Source organism: Nycticebus coucang, chromosome 3 (genome assembly GCF_027406575.1).
Source record: "Nycticebus coucang isolate mNycCou1 chromosome 3, mNycCou1.pri, whole genome shotgun sequence".
Classification (NCBI taxonomy): domain Eukaryota; kingdom Metazoa; phylum Chordata; class Mammalia; order Primates; family Lorisidae; genus Nycticebus; species Nycticebus coucang.
In genome coordinates this window covers 135,970,283-135,982,806 of record NC_069782.1, presented here as the reverse complement: position 1 = coordinate 135,982,806, position 12,524 = coordinate 135,970,283, and the positions used below count along the sequence as shown (strand labels likewise).

The 12,524-nt window shown below is 40.7% G+C and overlaps 1 protein-coding gene across 5 annotated transcripts in view; it reads left to right on the top strand.

The window, feature by feature from the left end:
• The window catches only part of SORCS1 (sortilin related VPS10 domain containing receptor 1), a 521,473-nt gene that overhangs the window by 384,789 nt on the left and 124,160 nt on the right, over positions 1-12,524 (top strand). For all 5 annotated transcript variants that reach the window (XM_053584238.1, XM_053584237.1, XM_053584236.1 and 2 more), the window contains exons 7-8: positions 8,530-8,648; positions 10,775-10,864. In XM_053584238.1, the coding sequence (XP_053440213.1) occupies positions 8,530-8,648; positions 10,775-10,864 (209 nt within the window). The remainder of the gene's footprint in view (positions 1-8,529; positions 8,649-10,774; positions 10,865-12,524) is intronic.

Below are 12,524 nucleotides of genomic sequence, written 5' to 3'. Positions count from 1 at the left end.
GACAAACATCATGGGATTTTTAAGTCATAGCAGGTGCTCTTCTAGACATGAATGAGGGATGGCAGGGAATGTTGCAAAGGAGGCCCTGAATTTACCTTTTCATAAGGAAGACAGATTATCAACAAATGCATGATGCTTTGATATAAAAAATAAATATATGAGGAAAAAAGGGAGTAGGGAGAATAGAGAGTATTTAGGGGAGGTCTACTGTCAAGGAAGGAATCCCAAAGGAGGTATTGATGTCTGAACTAAGTCATTATGGGAATAAAGGAGAGAGCAGCGTGTCTTTCTGTTGGAAGAGCCTCCAGACAGATGGAATAGCACTGCAAAGAGTATGGACTGTGAGTATGGTTGAACATAACAGGAAGGCCAGGTGGCTGGAGTACAGACAGGGACAGGAAAATGTGTCATCCTTCTTGGTTCATCCCACTCTGTGAGACAAGGATTGCACCATATTGTTCTTTGTTGAGCGTCTACTATGTTCCAAGTATGATACTCCGTAAGGAGGGTGATAAAAATAGTTACTAAGTGAAGAAATAGTTTGTTGAATGTAGCCACATATCACAGAGGCAGTCTTGAACTGTCCCTCTGTCCTGGAATTAATCTTATAACATGTAGACCCATCTAAGCAAATATCCCTCCCATCCCCCAAAACAAAGTTTGTGAAAGAAACGCTGTCTTTTCTCCCCTGTGCACTGAACAGTTTTATTTCGTCCTCTCTTCTCTCCTTCCCTCCCTTCCTCCTTTCCACTGTTTGTTTGTCCTTCTTTCTCTCTCTCTCTCACTGCCTGCTGCACACCCATGTGGTATGCTCCCTAGTTTTTCATGGCTGAATGTGACCTTTGGAAAACATTGTGTCTCTTTTCATATAAACCCGTTTCTAGGGTGGGTTCCTACCGTGTAGCTTTCTCACAAGGCACACAGCTGGTATTTCCCCAGCATAGCTCATGTTCTCTTACGTGCTCTTGGCCAGTGCTTTTTGTTCTGGAGCAATGACTTATCCCGTCAACATTCTCAGTAGCCTGCCCGGTTTTTCTCAGCTCTTACATGGATATCCACACCCTGACATAGGTATTTGGCCTCCGTGTGAGATGGAGTGAGTTGTAAAATAGACTAGCCTTAAAAGTACTGTACAGGCCCTGGGGGATACTAAGCCATGGGGGATATAAGTCCACAGTTCTGTGTGATGCAGAGCAAAATAAATTCAGAGTCTCAGAAAAAGTTTCTGGCCCAGAGTGACACAGCCGTGCAGAGGAATGAAGATCGGTGTCCCACTGCAGCCCTGCAGCACTGCCATGTCTCCCAGGACACACTCCCCACTCTGCATTGGAATTGGCTGATGACTTTTCTGTGCTCATATTGATTATTATGCCTTTGTGTTCTCCCTCATGTTCCCAATTCCTAGTACCATGCTTGACCAAAATTTTACAGTCCCAGAATTTTCCCTGTAGTAGTCATGTCCTCCTGAATGCCCAAAGGCCAACCATAGAAGATAACATTTAGTAAATTGTACCAGTTCCCAATCAAGAGATTTCCTAGGAGCAAACAATGCTCCTGTGTCCTAAGCTCCTCATGCCAAAGACCATTTGATGCAAGTTTATAATTGTTGTGGAAATATCTTGTCCTGGATGTAGACTTTCCAGGGCCAAGACTGGAGGCTCACTTTTGAAGGTCTCAATTTCTAATTGTCTTTAGAACCTTGCTAGGAATACAGTAGCTCTGACCAGCAGAGTATTAACACGTACATGTGTGTATGCATGTGCGTAAGCGTGTGTGATGAGTGAGAAGTAAGACAGCAGTTGAAAGAACAGAGGGAGATTTATATGCTTTATATGTGTGGGCTTTAAGGTGGAAAATTAATGGAGAATAGGAGAGAGTTTTAAAACGAGTTTTGCTCAGCTGCATAGCTTATAGTTTTGTTTGTAATTGAACTTTCACAATATTAAGGCAAATTAATTTATTTGGTGCTAAGTAACTGTTGACGATACAATGAATGGATAGGGTGTCAGAGATCTGTGATATATTTTGTGCTGTCATTTACTTATACAAATCTCATCCCCGTGTCTGGATTTCATCACCTGTTAAAGTACCTCTCTCTCTGAGTTTTTATTTCAAAAGTTAAAAGACAAAAGAAAACATGTGATCAACTTAGCACAGTTACTGACCCAAAAGAGAGGTGGTCTTGGCGACTTGGAGGTTAATGCTGCCACGGCTGTTTATCAATAGAGACATTCCAGGGAGGAAACCCTTCACAGAAGAAGGCCGAGAAGTATTTGGACTGGGGAAAAGGAAAGGAAAAAGCAGTTCAAACCAGCAAAGCTCTGAATGAACACAGAGGGCGTGCCAGGAGTGGGCGTGCTGCTGAGGAACAGCTGAAGCCTTCCAGACGTGCACGTGCCAGCAGCCTCACAGAGCTTGGTTTTGTTTTGGCAGGAATGGGAAGGAAACAGGTATCAGTGGGTGAACATGACAAAGACCCTTTGGATCTTGAAGTAGCAGTCTGATTTTTAACATCCATTTTTGGTCCTGAACTTCAAATCACCCTCATTATGAGGAGAAAGACTCTAAACCCTTGCTCAGTCAATGACCTCCTCAGAGTCACTTACCATGCTGAAGTTGGAGCTAGGACCTAGCAGGTCACTCCTGCAGACAGAGAGAACCCCTGCAAACCAATAAGATTGTTGGCTGGTTCGCCCCATGTGCTGAGTGCAAAGCTGGTTTCACAATATTTTTGTAGCCCTCATTATTTTCCAGCTCTGCCTCCCGAGCACTAGCTCACTTGCCTAAATAGTTGTGGTATTTTTATTTCCATTAATGATTATATAAGGAACATCGTTTCTATGGTGTTTTAAGAAGTTTTTTAAGAAAACCTCTAACCCAAACCAAAAATTGAATATAAAGAAAAACACGGCCTCAGGGAGCAATGTCTATAGTACTTCACAGGTGGTACCTGAGACATAGTGAGCGGGATCAGTGGTTAGAGAGAGAGGATTTAAATAACAACTTCACCTATCATTATTTGAGCACCAGCCAGCCAGGTTCGAGACTAAACTCATTTCAGGACTAAAGTCTAAATTGTCACAACCACTAGCAAGATGGATATATTTATTCCCATTTTATGGATCAGAGTTTGAGAGGTGGGGTGCTTTCCTTAGGTTTGCCGAGCTAGCAGACCTTGAGCCTCATTTGAGCCTCTGATCTCTGTTCGGAGCTTGGCTTTTTAGAAGCAGCTTCCCTCCTCCAGATCAGTATGGGTTTGGGATGGATGAGGATGACATTATTCCAAGCAGCAGCTGTTGCAGAGTGAGAAGGCTTGAAAAGAGTGGCACAGTGTCCTAATTACCTATGGCAAGGAAAACATCTGTGTAGGAAAAGTAATGAAATTAATTCTAATGTCTAGCAGTTGCATACATTAATTGACATTAATTAATGCCAAATTACGAGATACTTCCTATGGAATTGCATCATACACTCACCAGAATTGAATATGGAAAGAGTTCATCATCCTTAATGCTATTACAGCAAGCCCCGAGGGGAATAACAGTGATTGGTCCCTCATTATGAAGTGCAGCCAATTTCTTTCTGTTTCCATTAGGAAGAGAAAGGGATCAAACCAGGAACATTTTACCAGGGGCAGGCAGCTCAAAATTGATCATTTTCCCTTCAGCTTGCAAATTTCACTTTGAGGCACTCCAAGACCTCTTTCTCCAGGGGCTTGTCTTATATCACCTGGTTGTACACTTTATAATCCTTAGGCCAGAGGCAGGCTCACTGCACAGCTCAATCGCAGGGCACAGTGTAGGGAGCAGAGAAAGGTGAGCACACAGAGGAATCAGAGATGGTTAATCTCACATGCCCACCATGCCTCTCTCCACCCCACTCACCCCACAGAGGGGTGCTGGGCCAGGGGTTCCTGCCGATCATTCCATTTGACTCTTTCACATCACAGCCTTTCCACTGTTGTTGACATCTCATATGTATCCTTTATTCATTTTTTTCCTGTGCAAACATATTTATAGATGTCTAAATATACAACTTGCAAAAAATCAGGTCCATAATGCACATATTTTGGTAACCTACTTTTAAAAATCTTGTATTTTTGACTAATTTTAGATACACAGAAAAGTTACCAAGATAGTTCAGAGTACATGTTCTCTATCCCCAGATTCTTCTAATGCTAACATTTTATATAACATGATCTGTTTTTCAAAGCTTAGAAATTAACCTTCCTATAATATTACTAATTGGTAACCTACTTGCATAATATAAAATATATTAAAAATGTTCTTACAGAAGCAACATTTTAGTAGAAAAACATGCATTTTCCATAATTTAGTTATTCCTCTAGTGTTCGCCTTTTTTTCCTCCAGTATTATTTTTAATTATTAGCAACATTCTAATGAATATCCAAGTGGTTAAATCTTTGCATAAATCCTTAATTATTTTCTTAGAAAGAATTTTCAGAAATAAACTTGAGATCAAAGGATGTTATTCTTAACTACCTTGATCCATATTGCCAACCTACCTCACGCAAAAAAATATTAATTTTTCAGGTGTTCTTATTTTGTATGTAGGTGTAACCATTGATCCTTAGATAGAAGCCAAAATATATTTAATAAACATTGGCTGAAACTTACTGGGTTTTTTTCATGAAACATACTGTAAAAGAAATAAGCCAAACTTCCAACCAAGTCGAAACTCCATACTGCCATTTCTAAAAATCACTATCACACTTGAGTTTCATTCTTTTTATCTAAAAATGAAATTGATATTCTCTGTAGTGTTACGAAGATTAAATGTGTTAAATAAATGGGAACATGTTTTAGAGTGCCTGGCGCACAGATGCTCGATGAATGTTGGGCTTCATATTCCTTTATTTTCTTTTCAGATTCCTCAATCATAATTTCTACATAGATGAGTTAGAAACATGAAAAGTATTATATTAGTATTTTCCATCTTATGTTTTTTTATTCAGGGGCTTTTGACGAGGCTAAGGTTTTAAGAAGGAACCTATTAGACACCATTACGGATAAAACAAGAATTGTATGTGCATCAAGAAATCCTCATTAGGCGGCGCCTGTGGCTCAGTGAGTAGGGCGCCGGCCCCATATGCTGAGGGTGGCGGGTTCAAACCCAGCCCCGGCCAAACTGCAACCAAAAAATAGCCGGGCGTTGTGGCGGGCGCCTGTAGTCCCAGCTCTGCTCGGGAGGCTGAGGCAGGAGAATCCCGTAAGCCCAAGAGTTAAGAGGTTGCTGTGAGCCGTGTGACGCCACGGCACTCTACCCGAGGGCGATACAGTGAGACTCTGTCTCTACCAAAAAAAAAAAAAAAAAAGAAAAGAAATCCTCATTAGGTATCACTCTTAGAAATTCTAATTGAAAATTTAATCTGCAATTTGAAACCCAAGATCTCCTAATTAAGATTCAATATTGTTTAACTATTTTTTTGTTGTCGTTTTTCATTATCTTACATAAGAAGAAGCATAGAGGTAGGGCTGCTGTAGCCTCAGAACCATCAGTAGTTGAGTGATGTTACTGAGACGGTATCATCCATCTCTTGGTCATATCCGTCTTGTAAGCGTGATTGTAAGACTGGATCCTTTAGATAGCAAGAAGTCTAGAGACGTTCCAAACATCACATTGAGACACAGCACGGTACAGATGCAGAAGGACCTTCTGTTGTATCTCCTGATACCTCCTAGAAGCCCCTTAAATGCTCTTCCCTCAGTTCTCATTTACCAGTGGTAGGTTTAAATTCCCTCTTCTAAACCAACCAATGGCAAGGAAAGTAGGAAGACCTCTGGTGGGCTTGGAGCAATAACATTTATCCTTGCATATGAGAACTTCTGAGTCACAAGCAGGAGGGATGAGCCAGCAGATCCACTCTTGGCTTTTCCAGCGTTCTTTCAGAGAAGAATGGATGTTGAGCAGGTCACCAAGAGTACCTGGTAATAAATGCAGCTGCAATATTCAAATTTGGTTCAGCCAGTTTCTTTAAGGATCTGCTGTGTTCTCAAAACTGATCTTTTCACTGTGAAAGGTAGAAAAAAAGAAATCAAGCATGTCAACATTTTTGACAATAACAACAAGCATTTGTACAAATTTGAGTTTCTTTTCTTTCTTTCTTTTTTTTTTTTTTTTTGAGACAGTTTTACTGTGTCACCCTCGGTAGAGTGAGTGGCGTCATAGCTCACAGCAACCTCCAGCTCTTGGGCTTAGGAGATTCCTTGCCTCAGCTTCCCAAGTAGCTGGGACTTCAGGCACCTGCCACAACACCCAGCTAAAGTTTGAGTTTCAAAACATGTAGTGTATATATTATTTCAATTTATAGCTAAAATACAAGGTAGTTGATATTGGTATCTTCATTTATTAGATGAAGGAAATAAGCATCAGGAAGATGAAGAGATTTCCTATGGACTATGTAGCTGGTAAATCGCCATAGCAGAATTCAAGGCCAGATCTAGTTACAACTCTCCATTATTTCTATGGCCTCACATAACCTTTGGAAAGATAAAAGTCACTTAAATGTAGTAAAAAGTTCTGGTGGAGTGTGAAATTGTTAGGTAAAGATTTTGAGTTGCTATATGGATGATCATCTGGGAAGGGATGTGTCCTGAAAATTGCCTTTAAAAAGTCTTGAGCTATGCTCTAAAATAGAACTGCAGGAATGTCTAGAAAAGAAGATGGGGAGGGAGGGCTCTTCTTTAGTCTAACTGTGGAGATGGCTTTACCAGGGCAAGGCAGGTTGATGGGCTTGTGAGTTACCCCCATCTTCTGAAATGGCAGTGGGGTGAAGGAAGATTGTGAGAATGTTCTCATCCCTAGTCTTCTGAAGACTCTCAGTGAACTGGTGACCCCAAGGCCACATGTGATCCTCCAGATCCCCAAGTGTGGCTGCTTGACCAAATCCAAACTTCACAGAATAGATCCCTTTATTAAAATGAATTGTTCTATAACATTTGGATTCAGTTGAAAGGCCACACTCAAAGATCCAGAAGTCCACCTGTGCTTCAAGACTGCAGGTTCCCTACTCTGGGATGGAGAGTTGTGCATGCTGCCCCCAGTGGCTCCCGTACAGAATATTGAAGCACCTTAAGTTCCTTCACTAAAGGTGGTCCTCCAAAGTCCTGACTTCCTGTTTCCTTAAGATAATTTTTTAGTGATTTCTTACATACATCTCAACATACTATTACCTACCTGCATTTCATGTAACTAGTCATCTCCTGGTATTTTCACTTGAAAGAGTAGATTTCTGCATATGTCTCTCAGGTCTTAAAGGCAAATTCACACACTCCTTAAGCATCAGCAAGTAAACTGATGTATTTTCCCTCACTAATAAGCCATATTCCAACAAATACTCATTTATTACCTACTCTGTGGTGGGAATGGTATTAGACCTTGTGGGTACAATAGTGAGTAGAATTTAAAAAGAAAAAGAAAATGTCTTCATGGAGATTGCATTCTGATTTGGGGCAGGACACAGAAAAAAGGAATAATGAACAAAGTAATTTTATATTATGCTGAGTTCTATGGAATGAATTAACAGAATTAGAGAATAACTATGGTAGATCCTCAGAAGTAACGGTGAGCTAGCTGAAGTCTAGAACCTTCTTAGAGAAGAGCATGTGGGGGGAAGGATTTTAGGTGGAGGAAATACACATAAGAAGTCTCTTAAGTGGTAGAAAATTTTGCCAAGTTCTCAAAAATAAAGTAGGCCAGATTAAAAGATACATAGGGAGAGTAGAAAAGATTACCAGGAGAGGAAGGGAGAGGGAAGTAGGAGGGCTAGATGGCTGGGTGGTAGAGGGTTTGAATATTTTCTAAAGGCAAAAGAAGTTCTAAGTAGGGAGTACCATAACCTGATTAGCTAGAGGCCAGGGTAGTGTGGTCGAAAAACAGGGAGGGCCTCTGATAGAATACACTCCCGGTGCTGGAGACCAAATCCACAGAAGAGCTATCATTGTTGGCATTTTGTTTATCATCCAGGTGCAATCTCAGGTGACGTCCAGGGCTTCAGTTTACTCATCCATAAAGTGAAAGTGAAGTTTTGACTCAGGAATCTCCTATCTATTCTGTTTCACTTCTAATTGATAATAAAAGAAAAAGCCTTTATCTTAACGTAGAATCTTATTACTGCACCAAGAGCAGCACAGTTGTTATTAGATGTGTGCATGTCAGTCAAAGGAAGGAAGAGAAGCCCACCAATTATAAAAAAGAAAAACTATGAAATTACAAATATTATTGCAAGGTTTTGAAAATATCTTCATTTAAATTGAGGGAGATTAATTACCAAGAACTTAAAACTGGAAGATGTCAAGACTCATGGGAAGTGCCAGGAGGCAATGTAGGTGGTGTCACAGGCAAGTGAGTGAAATAATTGGGATAATAATTTAAATAATAAAGCAATAATGTACTTAGCAAAGATGACGAGGCTTGTTTAAAGGCATGGAGGTAGCAGGGAAATAAAAAATGTCCATTCTGACTCTAAAGCTCTCTACGGATATCCTCCCACCCCCATATTTTTTCTAGATTCACAATACCTGACTTGCCGCATGCAGAACTGCACAGAGGCCAACAGAAGTAAACCCTTTCCAGGCTACATCGATCCAGACTCTCTGATTGTCCAAGATGATTATGTGTTTGTCCAGGTACGAAAGATCTGTTTGTGTTTATTGTCTCAAAATTTTGCGTGTCCATGTTTCTGTCTCTATAGCAGCACCTTCTGCCAACTTATGTTCCCTGCAGTGTAAAAAATGGGAAGGGAGAGAGGGAGGGCACGAGGGAAGGAGGACAGGGTGCCGAGCAGGAGGGAGGGAGGAAGGAAGTTAGTTTTTAACACAAGGAAAAATACTGAGCATGGAAGCTACTTTACTAACAGAATAGTAATTCGTTCCTTCTGGCTGTATCCGAAGGATCTTACTAACATAGGGTCCTGAAGGCATTGCCTAGAGTCGTCAGATTGTTTCCAGAATGATGCACCACCCCATCTCTCTCATCCACATTCCAAACAAGCTTCCAGTCGTCAGAGGGACTGAGCAAATATGCCAGTCTCTCTATATCAGAGGAATTGTCAGCCTATCAGCCCCCTCCCGGTGCCTACCCTAAACATGGTGTGTGCAACACCATGGGAAGAAGTTGTGGTGTGGCTGGAGGTGGTGGGAGGCAGAGACGAGGAAGGGAGTAATCAGCTTTTCCTGTCATTCACTGACTGTGATTAGAATGAAGAGCTGTTGTACATGAGATGCATTCAGCCAGGCTTTTCACTTATGAATCCAATGAGAAAGAATTTGAGAAGCTGAAGTTTCATGAGTGGTTAGAAGAGACAGGGAGGGAGCAAGTGTGCTGTGTTTCTTTTCAGCATGTGGGGCAAATTTCAGGCTTGTTTGCACAATGCATTTAAACATTCAATTATTGGTTTCCATGTTAAAAATGACAAAGGTGTGATTGCTAAATAGCTTATATATATATGTATGTAGAATTTCACTACTATTGAGATGTTCTAGACACTATTATATTTGTTTGAACAAGAAATTGTGATTTAGAATATTTAATCCTGTACTTTAGGGAAGGATTTTTAAATGCCTAACTAACATCAGCCTTATATATACTTTTTAAATGTCTCTCAAATTACTACGCACACACACTTAGGCACACAAACCATTTCCTTTTTCTTAAGGGCAGTGAGTAATGAATACTCTGATAATTTCAGCATCAAATTACCAAGTGACATTCAAATTGTTATACATACTGGTTCTGTCTATAATTCATTTCCCTACCAGGAACCTTGTCTGGTTTCTAATAAGTTTGTAATCCACATATATGACTTAAAAAGGAGAAAAAATTCTGCCTTTATTTCACATATTCTTCTCACACTACCCTGAACCTGATCCTGAAACCCATCACTAGGACTAAGAGATAATCTGGCTACGTCACGGTGAAGATGATAATTTTATAGAAACATTCCTAAGTGTCTGATGAACATTGACCCAAAGCAATTGTTTCCAAGTGTGCAAACTCCAGCTCACATTCAAACTTCAAATATTTTATGTGTTAAAAATGGCTTCAAAGGAGACTGAGGTTGGCAGTGGTGCCCTTGATATTGTGCCCCTGCATGGTGGGGGCTACTGCTGAGGTGGAGGCCACACCCCTTGTCCCCCTTGCCCCACACAACAGTGAGATTCATTGGGCTGTTTAGTTTGGATAAAATTAGGGGAAGTAGCTCATACTTTTCTTCTGAGAGATAGAGACCTAGAGTGAGTTTGGACTATTCCTGCCTTTGTGATCTGCCCACAGTCACCAGTGTGACCATCAAACTGGAAGTCAGTGCCCAAAGCAGCGAGGCTCCTGCTCTGCCACTGTTTGCTCTGGACGGTTTCCTGCTGTTACAGCTTAGAGACCCGGTTGTGGGCCTATAGACTTGGGTCTAAGCAGCTGGGCTGCTCATGGACAAATGAACCAATGTACCCGAGGCTTGAATCATTTGAAAAAACAAACAATAAAAATAAAAAAACTGAATATGTTTCCCAGCTTTTAACCACAGTGTCAATTTAAGAATTGCATTTTTGTCCAGTAGATTCAGTTTGGGCCTCTGACCAACTCACTTAACGCTGTGCAGGTTGTTTTTTAGCTGAATGCCAGTTCTCTACCCTTGTCTGCAGTAGGAATTCCTGCTGTTTTGTTGTGCTGGCAGCCACCCCCTTTCCATTCAGGTGGCTGTTCTGTGACCCGTAACTGTTACAGTAGCTGCTCTTACAACCTTGTTTTTATGATCCAGCTGACTTCAGGAGGCCGGCCACATTACTACGTGTCCTACCGAAGGAATGCATTTGCCCAAATGAAGCTTCCGAAGTATGCTTTGCCCAAGGTATGGTCTGACTGGCTTTCCTCTTTCACTGCTTCTTTGATTCCGAGTCCTGCCTCCATGCCTTTCCCTGGGACATTGCCTGTATCCCACAGTCATTTCTTTCTTTTCATTACACGTGTCTGTTTGTCAAGTTCACTCTGCATTGCTTTCCCCTTGCCAGTCTCGTGACCCTCCTCTCTTTTCCTCTCCCCTTTTCTTTCTCCTTTCTTTGTTTCTGTCTGGAATTCTAGTTCCCCTGAGGGCATCAACATACACTGATAATTGATTTGCTTTTGCTTTTCAATCATAAAGATCTTTCATGCGGTATGCATTGGTGTACTAACAAGACAGAAAATATGTTTTGGACATGTCATCTATCAGTGCAACAAGTGTGCTCCATTCCTGTCTATCCCATTTTATTTTTCTCAATTGTTTAATGGGAAGTATTGCAGAGACAAGGCTCCAACTTTTGCTTTCTCTCTCATTGGAACTTACAGGAATGGTTGTCGTTAGAGGTCTGAGGCACAGCTAATTTTTCCAACTTCCCAGAGGCATACCCTTTTGTAAATAGTGGCAAACCAAAGTTAAAGACCCTCCCTGCTGACATCCCCAGGCTGTCCTTGCCGGGAACACTGGAGAACTGAGTTGATATGGAGCGCCACCTAGTGGAGGTCTAACTAACTCAGGAGCTCAAAGCGGGCATTTGCTATCTTACTGTCATTCTGAGTATTTTAAGTATTCTAAGGGACTAGAAATTATTAATATAGTGTGCCTTAACCTTGGAGCAAGGGAGATGTATGTAGCTATAAGAAGGGGACTCTTGAACTTTAAATAGAATTGTAGCTCAACTTTGAAGCGTTTGAGTTGCATAAAGAACATGAAGAACTTTTTTTAGTTTTCCCTTTTTTTTTTTTTGATTGAGTTTTCATGTTTCTTTCTCTTGTATTTTCATCCATGACTTTGCAGCATGCTGTCTTGGAGCAGCACAAGATACCTTCCTAGGAAATCATGTTATAGACATAGTACAGGGGCAGCGCAGGCCTTCTCTCCCAGGAAAGCCAATTGTGACATACTACTCTGGCTTCATAGGCAGAATTTTCTTTCTTGCCTAGCATTGTATCCCTACCCCTAACATCGTGAAAGGTGGCCTATACATCTCAGCCCATTAGAGGTAACAACCAACATTAAATTGCACTATTAAACCCTACAAAGAAAAGAAAAAAGTAAATAAATTACACTATTAATTCCGAAGAGCTATATCCACGTTAGTGGTTATTATTATTTTCAGCTGCTAAAAGATTAATGACTGTGCTAAATGCCCAAAACTAAAACTATGTCAGTGTCTATATAAATTGAAAGGGTTCTTCCTCTTAATTTGCCTTAGGTTTTTGGGTTTTGTTTTTCAATAAGATGAGAACTTGTAACACTGAAGTGGTGTTTAGATGAGAATTGGGTAAAGTCAGTATATAAGAAGAAAACTGAGTGTTCTTAAAATTTTCCTAGGTCATTTCTTAAGACGGTCTCTCAGGGAAATGAACATGTTAATTACCACAGTAAATATAACAGAGCTGGATTTTTTCCCCCCTTTAGCATTGATATAAATTTTGTTTCTTTAACCAGTAAACCATGTAGTTGACTTGCAAGATTATATTCAATGCAGTAAGGTATTCTTGTTGAGTCA